At 45.1% G+C, this 19,031-nt stretch overlaps 1 protein-coding gene across 2 annotated transcripts in view; it reads right to left on the reverse strand.

The window, feature by feature from the left end:
* Positions 1 to 5,644: 5,644 nt before the first annotated feature.
* The window catches only part of LOC121685290 (homeobox protein Meis2-like), a 20,894-nt gene continuing 7,507 nt past the window's right edge, over positions 5,645 to 19,031 (reverse strand). Inside the window, exons 1-3 of one of the 2 annotated variants that reach the window (XR_006023324.1) lie at positions 11,682 to 11,769; positions 10,935 to 11,031; positions 5,645 to 6,527 (exon numbers count right to left, since the gene is read on the reverse strand). Coding sequence is in view for 1 of the 2 variants with exons in the window: in XM_042065727.1 (XP_041921661.1) it covers positions 6,253 to 6,527; positions 11,682 to 11,771; positions 12,831 to 12,889 (424 nt within the window). In the remaining variant the exon portion in view is untranslated. Of the gene's footprint in view, positions 6,528 to 10,934; positions 11,032 to 11,681; positions 11,772 to 12,830; positions 12,890 to 19,031 lie in introns of those variants that run through there. The other variant, XM_042065727.1, reaches the window with a different exon arrangement.

The following is a 19,031-nucleotide window of genomic DNA, read 5'->3' on the forward strand; positions in this document are numbered from 1 at the left end:
TATCATTTTACATTTCTTTAACTTGAGACTGCTGTCGCCCTTAATCTCACCTAAATCTCATAACTTGGCGAGTAGTCTGAGGGCCAGTGTATGAGCACAGAGAGCTGCGGTTTGGTTTCCCCTCTGACAACAGTTGCATCATAGTTCACTGTCAGGATCAAAGCGGCCGGTGAACATAAGTGGTTATTGTACTCGCGAAACGCAATCCTTCATAAGAGGAGAGAGAGGACAGGGAGATGCTGCTGAGTGCGTTTTGGCATTCAGCGGGGCTGTTTGGTATTATCACAGCGAGCAGGTGGGGGTCGGGGAGCTCTCCCTGGGCCGCTCATTAAAGGCTAACACGGTGCCTATTATTGGATCGGATCTCACCAGGTGAGGAAGGGAGCCGGGCTGGCGTACCCTGGGCTGACATCCGAGGCTGCCTCACCGGCTCCTGTCCTTGGTCAGCCCGCTACTAAGGTGACCTTGAGAGAGAGAGAGAGAGAGAGAGAGAGAGAGAGAGAGAGAGATGGATATGCTGTCAAGTACTGACAGATAGGTCGCTTGCAATGAAGCAAATCTTGCAACGTTGCACCATTCTTAAGCTTCAGTAGTATCTTTTATACTGCTCCATGTAAACATTACTATTGTATGGTTGTAAGCTAATCGTAGGCTATATTGTTGGCTATTATTGAAAAATGATTCATCTTTAACACAGTAATAACTATTGTCGGGCCTAGTAGACAATAATAAACACTGACTTCGTTACTGGTCGCCCCCTTAAATAGTAGTGTTTTTAAATGACTCGCGTGTATCCGTGTTCGCTCCAGGAACTGACTGGTACATATCAACTACTCAGTTGATTGCTGCCCTATACAATACGAAAACTGGACAAAAATGTCTATAGAACAACTTATAATTATTAGACATACGTAATCAATATTGTCGTTGCAGTTTCAACTAAACTAAATATAGCCTAGTTGTCATTTGCTTAGTTGTATTGAAATATGCATAATATCAACCCCAAGTCACGTTCTTTATCTATCTATCTATCTCTGCACCCCATCTCTCTCTCTCTCTCTCTCTCTCTCTCTCTGTGTCTCTCTCAGCATGTGTGTGTGTGTGTGTGTGTGTGGAAACGATGTCGGCACTCTTCTTGTCTCGTCAGTTTGAGAGCTGTGTATGCATTTGTTTGACAAGTGGCCTTTACCAACCTCAATGAGCGTGACATATGAAATACGATATAATGACTTCATTTTTCCAAGACCAGATCAAGTAAGCTGCTTGACGCATTTGAGTTAAACGCTGTCAAAGTCTCACTCCAAGTTTCAAGATATATTTGTATCTAAATATCTAAACAAAAAACAATGCTGCGGGTGACTAGGTACAGCCATGTATACAATTAGGTTCTTGCTTATGCTAAGGCTAAGTATCTACCACTCTTGCCATATACCACTCACTGTTGCGTAATGATAGTGCGTAATTTTAACTCTGTCGAAACAATGTGTTGAAGATCTGCTCATCAAATCTCTCTCTCTCTCTCTCTCGTTTACGCCCCTCTTCTCTCTCCAGTTTGTTATTTTACTGTTTTCTCACCGGGTTTTGCAAAAGTTTTCCACCATTTATCGACGGACACCAGATCAAACGTTCTTTCACCTCAGTAAGAAAAGAAAATGAGTGCGTGTTGTATTAAATGGACAAACAGCAATCCAGCATCTCCTGACCCCGACATGCACGGCCCAGTACCATTGATCACCTCCCTTATGAGATAATGCAATTACAAACATCAATAAGGAGCTGCGAGGGGAATCATTATGTGGTGACAGTGATAAATGATAGAGCAGAAAATAGCGTGGTTCTCTCCAACAATCCTAGAGCCCAGGGGCTTTAAGGGCTGGGTTTAGTCGCCAAGGAAATAGATGACATCCAAAATGGCCCTAATGCAGAGCTTAACAGTCCTCATCCTCCCCTTTCTCCTGCCGGAGTTTGCTTTCCTGTTCTTTTGTTTCACTACCAGCTGCCACATCACACGACGGTTAGGCTATGTGGTGTTTCTCGTTAGTATGCCTGTCCCCCGTCTCTTTATTTACTTCAATCCAATTGTTTTATGTGTGATTTAAGATTGTGATACCTCATCAAATATACAGTAGAATGTGCTCGAAAATAATGTCTTGAAAATAATTTCTGGTATAAACAAGTGTGCCAGAGAATGGATAGCTGTGCATAAACTGTTTCCTAATCAAACACTGTCCTACTGCCGTCTGGCTTCTGGTGATTATAAGTGGATCAAACCGTGTCCATTTTTTTTTACTGTCAGTGATATGTGCCCATCTCAGTAGCCTAATTATCTTACATAAGAAAAGTGCGGGAACTTTATATTAGCAGCTGGGGGTTTGCCTGGTACTCCATTTTATTTTAATTGTTAACAAATTTATATTTATATAGCCTATATATACACACACATTAATAATAATAAAAAAAAAAACACTTTACCTCAATAAACAGACATGGAACGAATAGGCTACAACTAAAATTAAAAAAAATAAGTTATATATATTTGTAAATTAACTGCCCATCTTTTGATAGGTAACACTAACCAACAACATGGTCAATTGCTTAGGCCTGTAAGAGGGATTTCAATAGCTATAGAGAAAACAAGACAGTGTCAGTGTAAACATATTGTTTCTCACTGTATGATTTTATGTAGCATCTTTATTCTTACATAAACATAGGCCTAAGTCAGTTTCAAAGCTCCACTGTATCTTTCGGCAATAACGACTGAATGACGTGGGGCAACAATAAAAAAATAGGCTATAGGGCGAGGCGGAATGGTAGGCTAAATGTCTTTGACTATAGCCTACAGCCAGTAATCACAATATTAGGCTAAATGACAGCGCTACAGTTGAATCCCAGTAAAAGTATGGCCCATTCACTATCCACTAAGCTATTAATTGTATTACAGGACTCACAGGGTAGGCTAAGTCGAGTTGTGAGCTTCAGTGGGGGGTTCTTTGGAAAGACTGACAAATAAAGTTATAAATTCGTTGGTGTCCAGAATCTCTGACTAGCAATGGTCTGAAAAGAGCTTTAGAACAATGTGAATAGCTTAAATATTATATAATGATGGCCGGAGAAATGGACAGACCTGGGAAAAAAATTTGTGAGAATAGATTATAAAATGCAGTTCTAGAAATGCGAGATTATAACAAGAAGACAACGTAGGCTATTCATAGCCAAATAAAAACCTGAAATAGGCCTGATCTTAGATGTAGCCTTGCCAGGAGTGAAGATCAACAATGGAAAAGGCTACACAGTGGCTTTTCGTGGGGCTACATATAGCCTGCAATGAAAATAGCCTAGTTTGCTCATTATAATGGCCTAATGAAACTAAACCATGGTTGGGGAAGATGTCAGTTTACAAGCGGGGCATAAAACAACCAAAATCAACACATTAGGTGGTCTGTTAGGCTGTCAGTTGTAAGAAAATGTCTCGACAAAATGTCTACATAAAATGTTCATTATTGTTTATTTATATCGTTTAAAAACAATGGCGTAATGGAAATGGCTACTCCGCCTATTCGATATTTTGTCACAGAAACCTGTAAGTCGCCTTGGCTAGTAGTAGTAGTAGTAGCCTACTGTAAGTGAATCTGTTCACATTAGTCACTTTCAAATTTGCTCCCTATCGGACAGTTTTCCACATCCCCTAAAGATGGCAGTCAAACATGGGATTTATCTCCGCCTGTCTCCAGAGCTCCGAATGGCGAGAGGCACAGGAATTCAAATCTAAAAAGGTTCAACCACTCAGCCATGGAAAAAGGGGCGCAATTAAAATGTCGCCAGGGTTTTAAGAATGGCGTTGCGTTAGAGTAAAGAGCAGTCAGTAGGGCAAAGACAGTAAAGCGATCTTAGAAAAAGCAATATTGGCTACGCTTCACACACACTGAAGGGGAGAGTATATGGATTTAGGCTATATGCATCTTGCCCAAACGCTCTCTTAGTGGTGCTGTTTTCTTGAAGTCTATCAAAATACTTTGTTGTTTTAGAGAAACAAACGTACTGATGCAAGCCTTGCAGGTTAGTTCACGTTTCAAGTTAACTTTCGCCTTCGGTCTTTCACTATAGACGTCTGTGACAGTCGGCTTGAGAGGACATCGGGCTACTTGCAGGCGTTCTTTTCGAAGCCATTGACTGTGTGCAATAAGGCGTGAGGGGGAACTAATCTTCCCATTTAAATGTTTCTGGCAATTTTATCTAAATGAATTTTAATGCTAAACGAGGGGCAATTCTGTGTTTATATTCGTCCCCCACCCTCACAGCCCTCATCTCCCCTCTCTTCGCCATTTGTGTAGAAGAATGCTAGCACAATGCGCGGATTTGTTGCGCTTAGTCTTCGCCCAGAAGACGTGGGGGAAGGAGAGTACAGTTTATGCAGACCTCTTCTCATACGTCAGGCAGAACCTGTTGGACTACAGTACAATCCCAGATAAACTCGATTCTAGTGAGGGGTCAGTCATTTCCACGTCGATATAAATTGCTTTACGCTGAAATCTACTCGGCTATGATAACACTGGCCTTGCTGAACACGTCCCCTTACAAGTTCTTGTGACTCCACAGGGATTCGCATAACCCCTCTTCTGAATAGCTTACCTCTTTGTTGCCGTTGCATCTGGCAGCCTTTCATAGCTTTTAAACTCATATTATGTCGAATTCAAAGAAAACGCAGCATATAATGTGTAAAAAGATCACGTTAGCTCATTTATGAAAGCTATCTTTAGCCCCAGCCTAAAAGAGCAAGCCCATAGGAGACAAAAGCTGCCATAGGAGCCCAATAGCTTTTAACTGTTCTCTGAATATTTCAAATGGTTACACTTACGTATTGTAATACATTCCACATTTGAAGTATTTTCTCATAATCTTCTGTTTTTAAACAGGTTGTGGTCTATTTGTTGATCATTTCAGTCTAATTGTATAACTTGTAACTGCTTATGAAGATGATACTGACTACAACAGCACTTCATAGTTCTATGAGTAAAGGGAAAAAAAATCCAAAATGTGTAACACAACATTCGAGTTTATCTCAAGGTAGTCAAATAAAACAACTAGTGACATTACAGCTCATATTTGTTTTCACTCTTTTTATACACAAAATTTATTCATTTACAATGTACACATAACGTTTCCATGGTACCACTGGGAAAGAGCATGTATGATTGATGTCATACAAAAAGATCAGCTCATTTTCAGTATGTATAGGTGGCAGTTGTTCCAGCTAATCCATTCTTGAATAGCTGTTATGACAATTGGATATCCACTTAGAAAGATACTTACACACACCCACAGTTTCATGCACTCTCTCAGCCTCAACACACACACACACACACACACACACACACACACACACACACACACACACTTTTTGCACTGTCATCTTCCATCAACAATTCCTGCTGAACATCTGGTAAGGCCCATTCAACTGGTGAACACATGAATTAGGTATGCAAATTCAAGCCCTGTGTGACGACAGAGACTAAAGACATTGAAGAAATTCTGAGCATTCCGTTGTCATTCAGGAGGAGCTGACCCAACAGCCCGTAGATGTATACCCAAGCATCTAAATGTGGCATCTTTAACAAAAAAAAGTTTTCAAGAAAGGCCTGCCAAATGATTTTCAACGAATTTTTGATTTATTCACATACTTTTGTTTTTCTTTTTTAAATGCAAGGTGATAGGGGTAGGAAGTCAGAGGTCTATGGAGATGGCACACACATAGTGTGGAAAGAAAAAAGTTCACATCCTTTTTTAAAAAATCTATTAGAAACAACATAATATGCAGAACAATACGATAGCATTTACAATACTTAATTCCCAGTTCTCAGTTCTCTTGAGAGTCCAAAGCAATTTTACAACAGTATACAATATGTCCTCCTCCCTCCCTCTAGGAGTTGATATAGTAATAATTTCAATCTCTCTCTCTTTTTCTCTTCTTTTCTCTCTCAGTTTGAACCTATGCAAAGGGCACCTTGTGTTTCTAAGTGTCCCAAAGAGTGCAGACATTGGTTTTCTCTCGGTCCGAATCTGTTGCCATGAGAAGAGCTCTTCAATCTCTGCAAGAAGTCAATATGTAATGGGGGGCCACATTTGCCCGATGGGGGAGGGGGAGGGGGGGTTGGAGTGGGGTAGGTAGGGGGGGGGACACACACCAATGCATCACAGTTTAGCTTCTTTCAATCGCAACTCGCAAGTTTTTTTTATAAGAATCCCCTTAAAAAACTACTGGGCGTGGATGTCCATGACAGGTCCCCCCATGGTGGGATCGCCAGGGTGGGGCACGCGAGGGCTGGGTGCAGACATGGGCATGACGGGATGTGGTGGTCCTCCGTGCATCAACATCGCTGGGTGGTGGGGGTGTCCAGGAATGTAGGAGTGCATAGGAGGCCCGTGTCGCATCTGAGCAGAGTGGGGGGGGGCGCTGTAGCTCGGTTGAACCATGCCCATACCCACTGGACCGCCATGAGACAGGTAATCCCCAAGCATGCCCTGCAGTCCTGGGGGAGGGGAAAACAACACAGAGAGAGATGTGGATTAGTTCAGTTATTAACAAACCAAGTGCTACTTCATATAAATAACAGGATACATACAGTAGAATAAAATCTTCTCCGGAATGATTTACAATTGAGGATTATCTAGTTTACTTTGGATTCAAAATCGAGATGATGACACAACTGGATGGACACACATTCACGGTTTTAAAGTGGCGTGCTGCTCTCAAAATGGATTTCCTTTTGTTAACGCTTGAATCCGAACACGGTGGGGTGGTTGGTTGGCGATATTAAAAATAACCTTCCCGAGCAAGCGAGCAGGCTTTCCTTTAATGAATAAGTGGCGAGGATGACTGGCGCACATGTTCAGTGCATGGCTCGGTCTCTGGAGACCCTCTGCCTGCTCCGAACAAGGCACTCTGCTCCCTCTTGCACAGCAGAGCTGTGCTCACTGAAGGATCCATCAGGCCTCGGATGGGCCATAATCTAAAGGAGCAATCCAACCAGAAGCCTGCCCTTCACTGAGGTCACCCTATTGTTTTGCTCAGTCCAGTCATCTCTGTTAGTGGGGAGCTTTTTTAAGTTTTGTTAATCTTGCAGCTGTGTGAGGTAAGGGATACTGAAAATGTAAGTTTGACCGAGACTGTGAGTTTCGCTCCTAATCAGTGATCAACAGCCCCTTTTAAAAAAAAAATGCCTATTGCATTGTGCTTCGTGAGTCATAGCCATGTTGAAGGGCACGGAAATTTTTGAGCATTGAATGACTTTCATGTTTGACTGTTTATGCCCATATTAGGAAAGGACGTCTGAACTCCTGGTTCTCTATGAAACAATACCAGCAGGAGTTTGGTCAAACTTGTATGAGAAAATAGATACAATGCAAAAATTGCCCTCCAACTAAAAGAACTATGTTGAATTATGTGGGACTATGTTGTGCTTTGGGGCACATAATTAAGGCTTATAAACATACTGTATATAAATGGCTTAATATTTTACATCATCTTGCTATTTCATCATATGGAACACAGTGTGTTTTCCTATGAAGCACCAACAGGCAATTTGGCTCTTTATCCATCTTCTCCCTCCCATTACCGGAGCAGACACAACTAAACCTGCCTTAAGAACAGAAAGCCATTGTGCTCCAATTACAGGAGAGAGGGGTGTAACAGGCTAGGCCTTCACCTGTGGGCTCTCACCTCTGAGTGTACACATTCCTCCAGCACATTGGAGGAGAAGGGGAAAAAAAACACTTCACCATCATTAATGGCCACAAAAGTAGGGGAGGCACAAATGAGAGAGAGAGCGAAAGAGAGAGAGAGCGAAAGAGAGAGAGAGCGAAAGAGAGCACACAGCGGTCATTAACAATTTCATTAACTAGCGTTGTTCACCCAGCTCTTCTCAAATGAACATGTGATTCTCTTGTCGTGCGGTGGTACAATAGGCGAGGTAAACCTATTGTGTGTCTTTCGATTTTTCAATCTTCCCTGATTTCAGTCCTTGAACACATTGTTAATGAAAGCTGTGCAGATGAAACATCAATTCTATCGGGGGAGAGAAAGAGAGAGAGAATAGAGGAGGGGGAAATGGAGTGCGTGGTTGAAAAGGCACACACTGCTAATACGTTTTTTCCCTTAATAAGCCAATCAATACATTGAGTTCCACTGCTTGGCCATTCCCAGCAGTACAGAGGGGGCAAATCAACAGGGGATATTTGCACAGACAATATGAGGGCTAAGTCCCCCTGGACCTTGTTTTTTTCTGTTACTTAAAAGTAAAAGTTCACTCCCCCCCCCCCGCCTCCTAAAAGGGGAGATGTTGACCCTGCAGAAGGTTAACAAACTTGCGCCTAATAATTGGGAGGAATGAATTTGCAGACAAAGGCGAACTCCAGCAGGGCTCGGACTGCATAGGGTTAGCGGGTGAGTTGAGCTAAGCCTAGCACTAGCGTTTGGGGAAGCAATTGGACTGTGTGTGTGTGTGTATGTGTGTGTGTGGAGGGAGGGGGGGGGGGGGGGGGGGGGGTTGTGTTATGCCACCTATATGCCTGTAATTAATGCTCTCGCTGTGATCGCCATTGTCTGGGAAAAAAATTAAATTGCAATTTTTGCCCACCCTTGGCTAATTTTGTTGGAGGAGCAAAAAGAATAGAGAGGGGTAGAAATTCCTCATGAAACAGTACTTCCAGTCAGCTATCAAAGGGTCTCCCGTTTTCTGCTTGAGTTGCTCAGTCTTATCTGTACTGACAGGTGTATTGTTTCCAAAAGCTATAAGCTCTATAATCGTCATGGGTAGAAAGCATAACGCTCTAAGTAGATTTAATTGGCTTTGGTTTTAAGTAATGTTGCAGTGTTACTGCTAGAAACACCTTCATTTCAGGTCTCCCCGGCAAATGATTACTTAATTTAGCCTTAAGGAAAATGTCCCAACTAATGAAAATTGCTTATAAAATATAATGAACCCTTGCTCTCTTAATCAAATAAGATAACGTTTTTTGTAATAACCTATTCATTTAATTGGTCATGAAGAATATAACACATCACTTACATTTAATTGACCTAGAAACTAAAGTAACAATATTTAAATTAGACAAGCCAGCAAATTCCAGCGATGAAGTCATAAAGACAGAGCATTGTCAGCCACCGCGACATATTTCTGTCACCCTCTACCTCTCTCTCCCTCTCTCGCCATCTCTTGCCTCCCTCTCCTCCTTCACTGTCTCTCCCTTTTCCCCTTGTACCCATCTCATCTAAGATTCCACACGCGGCCCAATTACGGAATTCAGCAAGCAAATTGAGTCTGCTTAAAGCAGGTTTCTGCCTAGTCTACTGGGAACCATGGCAGCTGCTGGAACGAGGCCGTTTGGACACAGGGAATCACTCTCCATGTTTAGACACACACACACAGACACACTCACACACGCACACACACACAGACACACAAATAAAATACTTGTGAGCTATGAGGAAAAAAAGAAAGGACAGCTAAAAGAAAAGAAAGAGGTAGCTGTCTTGAACATGACAGCAAATGCAGCAACATTGCAATGTGTGTGTTTGTGTGTGTGTGTGTGAAAGAGACAGAGAGAGAGAGAGTGAATGCTGGTCAGCTGACGGTGGGAAGTATGAATATTTGCAGCTTCGCAGGCAGCCCATGCCCAGAAGCATTAATGATCTCTATTTTTGTATACTGAACAAGTCAAATCCATTTGTCACACTCCCTCTGATGGCATATTTAATTTGGATATAGTCAATTAGGCTGAGCTAAGCTCCCTACCCTGCTGAGCACACCTCCATTCTGGACTAGTTTATTTCCCCTTCCTTCCCCATCAGTAATCCCATTATGACAGCCTGACAAGGAGAAAAAACAACAACCACATAGCAAGTAAATATCAATATCACAGCATTAGAAAGCGTGCAGACACACACACAGAGACTGGAACATGGTAACTGAAATGACGTCTCTGAGTGGTGAAGTGTCTGTTTTTCACTGTGGTTGTGTAAGGGTAAGGCTGAGGGGGGGTTTTGGTACTGCTGCACAGGTTAGTGCATTAATGTAACTCATGCATCAACTGCAGTAAGGCAGATTTATGACACTTTGGGGACATGCACTTTCCTCTGCTTGCACTGCTGCAGACTGCTTACATTTTGCCAATCAGTCTGTTGCTATGGTAACATCCTGCTAACCCACCCCCTTACCCAAACCCCAGTCTCACCCCCCCCCCCCCCCCCCCCACCCTCCCCGTCACCAGCACCACCCCCCACACACCCTCCCTTTCCTTGTGCCACTCACCCCCTCCCTTCTTCTACTCTCTCCTCTACTGCCTCTCTCTCTCTCTCTCTCTCTCTCTCTCTCCCTCCCTCTCTTTTGCTCTTTCTCCAGCCCACACTCAGCCATGTTTTTTCTTCTCTCTTTCTCCCATGTTACTCTATGCAATGTTTAGTCGTGTGGCCAGTAAATGTGTCAAAGTGAGGGGCAGGGATAAAAAGTCACACAAACACAAAGTACCTCATCATCAAAGAGAAACAAACACTACATGAAAGAAAGAATAAGAGAGGATAGAGAGAGAGAGAGAGAGAGAGAGAGAGAGAGATGGAGGGAAGGCCAAGACAGTATGTAGCCAAGAAAAATTGAGCTTTGTTTGAAAAGCAGCAGAAAACATCACCAGAACGAGAGAGCCAAATCTGAAAGATTTCAGAAAAATCCAAAAAAGCACTTAATCCTTTATAAACGTAAGTAAAGGGGGGGGGGGGGGGCAAAGCAAAGGAAATGTGTCAACCCTGCTAGGGCTGAAACTAGACCAGTTGTGAATGAGCATGGTACCCTGATAGGGCTGAAACAGGACCAGTTGTGAGTGAGCATGGTGAGCTTGGAAGCCCTTGTGGTTGTTGTTGTTGTTGTCTTGCTTTTTGTACTTACTTCCCCCTTTGCTTTGCGATTGGTTAACTAGAAGAAGGTTACATGTAGTGCCACTGTCCCTCCATTCCCATATTCATGCCCATTCCACTCATAGGCCCTAGAAGGAGAGAAACAGGGAAAGAAGAACACCAGAAGATGAGAAAAAAAAGACACCGACAGCTGAAGACACAGAGGTAGACGAGAATCAAAAGCACAATCCCACATTTGTGAAAAGCAGTAAAGGTTAGAAGCCAAGCCAGGCATTAAATATGAATATCATAAAAAAAGATTACACCAAGATTAATAACCGCAGGATGGAAGAGGTGGTGGAAAGGCCCCTTTGCAAATGGTTTGAATTTGTATGGGGGCATAAGGTCGTGGGTTGTTAGACAGTGACCAAAACCACAAGGCTTGAGTTCTGAGAAAAGGGTAGGGATTACTACCAATGGTGTGAGAGAAAGAGAGAGACAGAAAGAAAGAGAGAACTAGGAAATGAGAGACGAAGAGGGTGTGAGGGGGTGTGATGTGATGGGCTACACCTGTGCCAGTCATTGCAGGGGGCCCTTCCCCTGCATGCATGTGTGTCTGAATGTGTTAGTATGTGTGTGTGTGTGTGTGTGTGTCTGAATGTATTAGTATGTGTGTGTGTGTGTGTGTGTGTGTGTGTGTATGGGAGAGAGAGAGAGAGAGAGACCAGAGGCTTGTGGGAAGGTGGAGGTTTGCAAGGGAGACAGCGGGGGGAGACGGGGAGACACGCCAAAGTCTTACCAGGTGGTCTGATTCCCATGTGCTGCTGTCCATCCATGACAAACCCACCCATGGGCTGACCATCTGGGTTATAGGGAGCTCCTTGACTTACTGGAGGAGGAGAGGGGGGAGGTGGGGGAGAGGGCACGGGACAGTGGTCAATTAGTGCTTTTAATTAAGTTTCCATGGCTGAAGCTACATCATCTGTTAATGTACGCAGTCTGAAGCTACCCACCCCTGTTTGTCTGGCTGTCTCGTTGTGACGCTATCAGCTAGGAAACATCCTTGGGTGAGCAGACACCATGATAATGACCTCCACATTCTGGAGGATATGCATATGACTTTACCCATACCTTAGTTTGTTTACTTGTTTCTGATCTTTTGAGTGATCAAATGTATTTGGACACAGTGGATATAAAAATATGGCACACGGAATATGACAAAAATACTCCACTGTAGCCAGGAAGAAGCCAGAGATACTTCCACCATCCCCCCCTTCCTAACTAGCCAACCCATAGAAATCCACTTACTGCAGATATATGCTGTTTGGGGTTTATTCGAGCAAAAACAACAACTCAACCCCAGTGAATGCTTTTGAACTTTACTGAGTCCCTAACGCCAGGCTGACCCCTGACCCCTATTACAGGTAATAAAGTTTACAGCAGTCCACAACAAGCCATGCACCAGGGGACCGCTCACTCACTGCAGCAGGGAGTAGAGAGAAGCCGAGAAGCAAAGAAGAGAAAAACTACAAATGTTTTTTATTATTATTTTCAATTTGAAAAATCCACAAATCCATCCTTAATTGGCCAATACAACTGCATTGTAGTCTCTGTATCTCTATCTCTCATGTAGTCTTCCAGGGTGGTGAGAGCTAACTGGAGAGGAGCAATCGAAAATCTCAGCACTCAGGAGTTATGGTATGAATAAGTTTAATTTTATCACTTCAGTTTGCTCTTGTTTGTTTGTGCTTCATGTAATCGGACAAATCAAAGGGTCCAAGACCGAGCGATTAGTTTGGGGTTAATTTGATGAATTTTAGTGGTCAATAAGTTGCCGTAATCCAGACTTCACAACGTATTTATTTACCGGCCGGGGGACCTCCGGGTGCATGGCTTGTGGAGGGCTTTCGCCTGTGCGACTTGAATACAGTAACTATGGGAGACTTGCCTGCTCGATTAGACTGGTCAATCATGGGCTGAACTATTCTCCTTCTTGCATTTATGAACCTGTGCAGAGAGAGAAGACAAAAAGCAAAGACAAACACATGGTCAATTTCAAGATCACTTACAATACTGGAGAACTACACCAAGAACAAGTAAAACAATTTGGTGCTGCAGTAACGGAAAAATGCCAGTGGGAAGTCTGCAATTTTTCCTCAAGTCGGTTGTCCTAGTTTCTCACGGCCCTGTTGTCAAATTCGCCCCGTAATGCTGTGCAGATCAAGCCTGACAGCTACAGCGAGGTGAGGATGGAAGGACTGACGTTCCCTTCTGTAACACGTCAAATCGGAGGGCAGGGAGGGGCCGTGCTAAAATCATGCTATAACTGCAAGAGCAACATAAGCTGAACTCACAAGAGCTCCTGGCTTGTACAAACTTGTAGGCCTTCAACATACATCGTTTCAGCAAAGCAAACAGAGAGCCTTTGTGAATCCACTGAGTTTTTTTTTTTTTGGTTCACTTTCTTAGCTCACGAGAGAATTGCCATGTCGTTTTTCTTTTCTCGTTGTCGTCGTCCTACTCCTCCTCCACCTTACTGCGAGGCTGTCTCATGTTCTGATTCTTGACTTGGCAGCAACCACAGGAATGAAATTTGTGTGGGAAAAGTTTGCGGACAGAAAAATGTCACGACGGAACGAGAGCAAGTTAGGTTGTTCCTTTCCCTTTTTCCTCTTTTTTTTCTCTCTCTTGCTTCTCACACAGTCTTCCTAGACTTTGTTTAAGAGGAAAACAAAACATAATGTGGGATGTGTTAAGCCAACGATTTCATTTTGTTTTGTTTTAAACCGACACGGTCTCCGAGAGCTTGGGGTTGTTTTCAGCACCTGAGGTTCCGCGTGTGCATGAAATATCATGACAAAAACATATCTGGCATACATAGTCTGTGACTCCCACCCCCCACCCCGCCCAGCGTTAAAGACCTCTTTGGCCTCGCTTTGCCTAAAACCCTTCTGAAATGACCCTGTGACCTGTGCTGACCTCCAGGAGAGCAAGCTCAGGAGTCCCGACTTGATTTATGTCCTCCTGCTGTTGCCCCAGTTGGGCACTTCCATTTCATCTTTTGAGGGGGGAATTAGTAGACTTTTAAGGAAACAATAGCCACACTACTCTTTTCAAGGCAAAAAAGCAAGGGAGGAGAGAGAAGGTTGGGGTGGGGTGGAGAAAAAAAGAGTGAAAGGCACAGAGACAGAGAGAAAGAGAGAGAAAGAGAGAAAGAAGGGAAGAGAAAAGAGACAGCAGACAAAGAGTTGCTCAAGCAGGCATCTGCTAGCTTTCCTTAATGACAGTGCTTATCCCCTGCTTTTATATTTGTCTAATGCCTCCTGAATCTGAGTCTTCCCATGTCCCTGTCAAGACATGGGAAACATTAACTTAAAAGACATCCGAAGAAAAATAGAAACACACACGCACACACACACAAAACACGAAGAGAGAGAGAGAGAGAGAAAGAGAGAGAAAGAGAGAGAGGAGAAGAATGTACGGACATGGCAGTGCACCATCAAATGAGGGAATGTCTGGAGTTTTATCACCACCAGCCTGCAGTACTGGGGGAGTCTCGGCCCGGCATTCTTTTTATTGCTCTCTCCATCTCAGGCCGGGGTCAGGGGAGGGTCAGTGTTGTCTATCTGCTGACCTCTGCCGTTTGGATTTTCCTCTCTTTCTCTCTCTTTCTCACACACACACACACACACACACACACACATACACATACACACACACACACACACACACACACACACACACACACACACACTCCTTTTCCTCTCTCTGTCTCTCACTCTCACACACACACTCTCACACACTTTTGAAATGGGGAAATTGCCTGATCCATTCTCTCGTGGAAAAAAAACCTGGTATCTCACGCTTCCTCTTGCTCTCCTCCACACCACCATATCTAAGGCCAGATGCACCAAGGATCTGAACAAAGGACAAGTGCTACACAATACCAGGCAGGGGGATGGAGGGAGGTAACGAGGGAGGGAGGGAGGGAGGGAGAGAGGGAAGGAGGAAAGGGTGGGAGGGAGAGCGAGGGAAGGAGGGGTCTGTAGGAGTGTGAGGAAAAGAGAAAGAATGGTCATGCTCTGTTGTGTGAGCCAGCCGGACGCCTCTGTGCTGACGGTTAAGAAGGCAATCAAAGAGCGGCAAGGGCCGCGCAGGGAGAGGGAGAACCCGGCCTGGGGGTGGGGTGGGGGGGGGGGGGGGGGGGGTTGCGCCATTAGGAGTTAAAGTTCACCTTTGTGCGACCCCTTCCGCGCCATAGGCCCTGCGTTTATGGCCCTGTTCAGTTTCGACTTCCCATCGGCACACAATGAGCCCGACTATTCAGGCCCGGGCCGCGAGGGGACAATGGGGGGCTATTTTGGAGCCCGAACGCCACTGGTGGCACTTCTAAAGTTGGTCGCAAAAAAAAAAAAGGAGGGAAAGCACAAGGAAAAAAGGAGGAGGAGGAGAAGAAAGAAAAAAACAATAACACAGGGCTTAACAAATGATAGAATTAAGAGCTATCACCCTCCTCTTTTCTCTCACAATTTCCATTAGTTGTGTGAGTGTGTGTGTGTGTGTGTGTGTGTGTGTGTGTGTGTGTGCGTGTGTGTGTGTTTCCTCCAGTACATTACTGCATAGCTCATTTCTCTGTCTGCACACACCGAGGAGAGATGGCTGCTCACGAGCGAGTGGAACTGATTGCAGGCACGTCTGCCAGAGTCTCACTAATGCCCCATTCTCATTACAAACGCACAGGTGTAGCACAAACAGCATGTGAAATGGCCAATTAAAAGCAAGAAATTGTCTTTTTCATCAGCTGCCTTTGTTGCGTGACCAATTGGGGAATAATTTAATAACCATTGCTGGAAAGATCCGGATTAGAGATACAAAAGGTTGCTTTTCACCGTGTCTATCTCAATCGCGCTTGGAGAGCAGTAACATTTTCACCGACTTTCAAAGCACAGCTATTTTGAAAAAGATTTAAAAAATCACCACCAAAAAAAATACTCAGATAAAGTATTACCATAAATTGACACTTTGACTAATAAACCGCTGTCAGAATTCCAAAATGAATTCATAATTTACAATAAACTGTCTCAGCTGAGCCCATAGGGAATATTGATCCTTAATTTGTATGAGTGAAGGCATGTTATCACAGAGTTACTACTGGGATATTGTCAGTGGTCTCTGTTGCCACAATTACTACAATGTTCATAATATCCCCCACTCCTTCCCCCCCCCCCACACACACACACACCTCCCCCCATATCACACCTCTCTAGTGAGAGGAGGAACTTTATTATCTAGTATGTCTCGGGCAGAGATCCATTTACTTAAGTAATTAGTTATTCTACTATTCAGTCACATGTCGACATGCCTTCAGGGGGAAATCATAAATAAGAGCATCTCTCCTTTTTTCCCTTCTTACACGCGCGCGCACACACACACACACACACACACACACACACACACACACACACACACACACAGGCCCGCTCACTTACTCTCTCCTCTTTCTAATCTCAGCCTCAAAAGTCATAAAATTCCATTTTTGCTCCACCCCCTGTGCTAAGTCAATCTCAGGTCAGTCACTCAGCCCTGGATGTGTTTAAATAAACTAGTCCAGCTGTTTGCTGCAGAAATTCCATTTACTCTCACAGACCACCACACCACTACCACCACCACCCCACCCTACCCCTTTCGCCTCCACCCAGCCACCTCCATCCACTACCTCCCCCATTCCCTCTCCCCCACACACTCTCCTCTCCTCTCCCTACACCCACCCACTTTAATCAGCCAGCCGCTCCACACGGACCAACAGCAGCCGCTTCAGCAGCAGCACAGGCGTCTGTGGCTGGCTGCAATTATCACAAACACACTTCATAGAATGGAAGATGGCCATGTAAGCAGACAGTGTTCTCCCCACTCTCTCTCTCTTTCTCGAACACACACATGTACACACAGGACAGGCTTGCTGTTTACATCTGTTTGTGTTGCATACTTTAAATCATGGCATATTTGTTTTTTATTTACTAAGCAATCTGTACATTAGAAACAAACAACTGTCTTCAGGTATTGTGCTGTTTAATTCTTTGGTCCATTTACAAATTGTCTCTTTTAATGTTTCATTACAGATCCGAAATCAAGTGTGCAGTGTGCAAGCATAGCTGTTCCTGTCCAAAATCCTTTCCAAAGGGAGGCTAAAGCTTTGCCCAGAATACTGTGGGCAGGAGAAGTCCAGGCAATTCACAAGAGAGCCAGAGTCACTGACATCTAAACACATACAGTACACACACACACACACACACACACACACACACACACACACACACACACACACACACTGCATATGGTGTCTTTCTCACCTTCTTCCCATTGCCACACTCACTTTCTAATAACTACCATCTCCCTCAGCCCCTCAACGCCCTGATGCCCCCTCCGAGAATCACACACTCACACACTCACACACACACACACACACACACACACACACACACACACACACACACACACACACACACACACACTGCCCTCATCCACGCCCCCGCTTGCTTCCATTACCGGCTGGCATGCTGGCGTTTTTGCGCGAGCTGAAAGGAACAGCGCGGCGACAGCAGAGCCTGAGGAAACAGGCTTCTGCCGGCCTCTAATTCCCACCAACATTACGGGGGATTACCTGGAACATTCTCCCGCAGGTCGCCCATGCCCAAAGAAAACAAGGGGAAATGTTAAAGGGAGCTTTTGGGTAAGACCGGCGCAGGGGCAACTCTAATCCCTCCAGTGGTGCTGAGCGTTGGCGTCGGGATTTGGTGGGCTGCCATTACATCTACCCCCCCCCCCCCCCCCACACACACACACACACACACACACACATACACACCGCTCCACCAAGCTCTCCTCCTCTCTCTCTCTCTCTCTCTCTCTCTCTCTCTCTCTCTCTCTCTCCTCCTCCTTTTCTCCCCGTCTTTGCTCCTCCTCTCCCTTTCTCCTCCTCCTTCTTCTGTTCCTCCTCCTCTTCCCCAACTCCCTCCTGTCCTGGCCCCTCTCACCACTACACAGTTAATGCCTTTCCATTAGCAGACCTGTGATGTGTGATGTGTGTGTGTGTGGGGGGTGGATGTGTGTGTGTGTGTGGGGATGGGGGGGATGTGCGCGCACATGTGCGTGTGGGCCTGTCCGGCAGTCGCCTCGCTCACACCATCGGCTGGACTCGTGAAACAGGACGCTTTTGCCAACGGGAGCGGGTCCATGAGTGGCCAGCAGCCAGGGGCTACAGAGAGAGGACCTCCAGCAGGCTCGAGGCCTCACACGCACACACACACACCCACACACACACACACGAAAAGACACACAAAACTCTCTCCAACTCTCTAACAAAACAGAGACACACACTCTCACACAAACACATGCATTCACATGCACGCACTCAAACAAACCATCCACAGCAAGTGCACAAACCCAGACGAACACAAACAGTATGCAGCCACAGCTTCCATGCACATAGTTGCACAGTTGTGCAAACACATTCGACAATTTAATTCAAAGAAGCTTTATAAACCCTCGACACCAACCCAATCACCCTGAGCTCGAGCAGCCTCTTAAAGCCACGGGCCGACCAGAACCTTGCGGGGTAGAAACACATGACCAGATGTTTCGCAAGCAGAAACATTTGATTTGACAGGGGGAAGATCTGTCCCGCTCACAGCCCTAGCAACGGCGACCCGGGAATGAGGCAGACAGAGCAGAAACCAGAGCATGAGAAGAGACGAACGAGTATGAGAAAGAGAGAGAGAGAGAGAGAGAGAGTGGAGGTCCTCCACTCCCCTGGAACTGACGTCTATGAGGTCATGTTTGGCAGCGACTTGATTCGTTCTACACTGCTTCTCCACCCAGAGCTGCGCGAGAGAGAGAGAGAGAGAGAAAGAAAGAAGGAGTGAGAGTGAAGGAAGGAGGGAAGGAGGGAGGGAAGGAGGGAAGGAGGGAGGGAAGGAGGGCTGGCCTGTTTGGGCTGTAATACATCACTGACAGTGAGGGCACCATCGTTGCTCTGGTGCCCACTTCACAAACACAACATTGGAAAGTTCTCAAGTCCGTGCTGGCCCATCCCAGCGGCCGGGGCCAGGCACTCAAGGGCTTGTTCATCCGGCCGTGCCCTGCCCCCGGC

This window comes from Alosa sapidissima, chromosome 16, assembly GCF_018492685.1.
Source record: "Alosa sapidissima isolate fAloSap1 chromosome 16, fAloSap1.pri, whole genome shotgun sequence".
NCBI classification, from domain to species: domain Eukaryota; kingdom Metazoa; phylum Chordata; class Actinopteri; order Clupeiformes; family Clupeidae; genus Alosa; species Alosa sapidissima.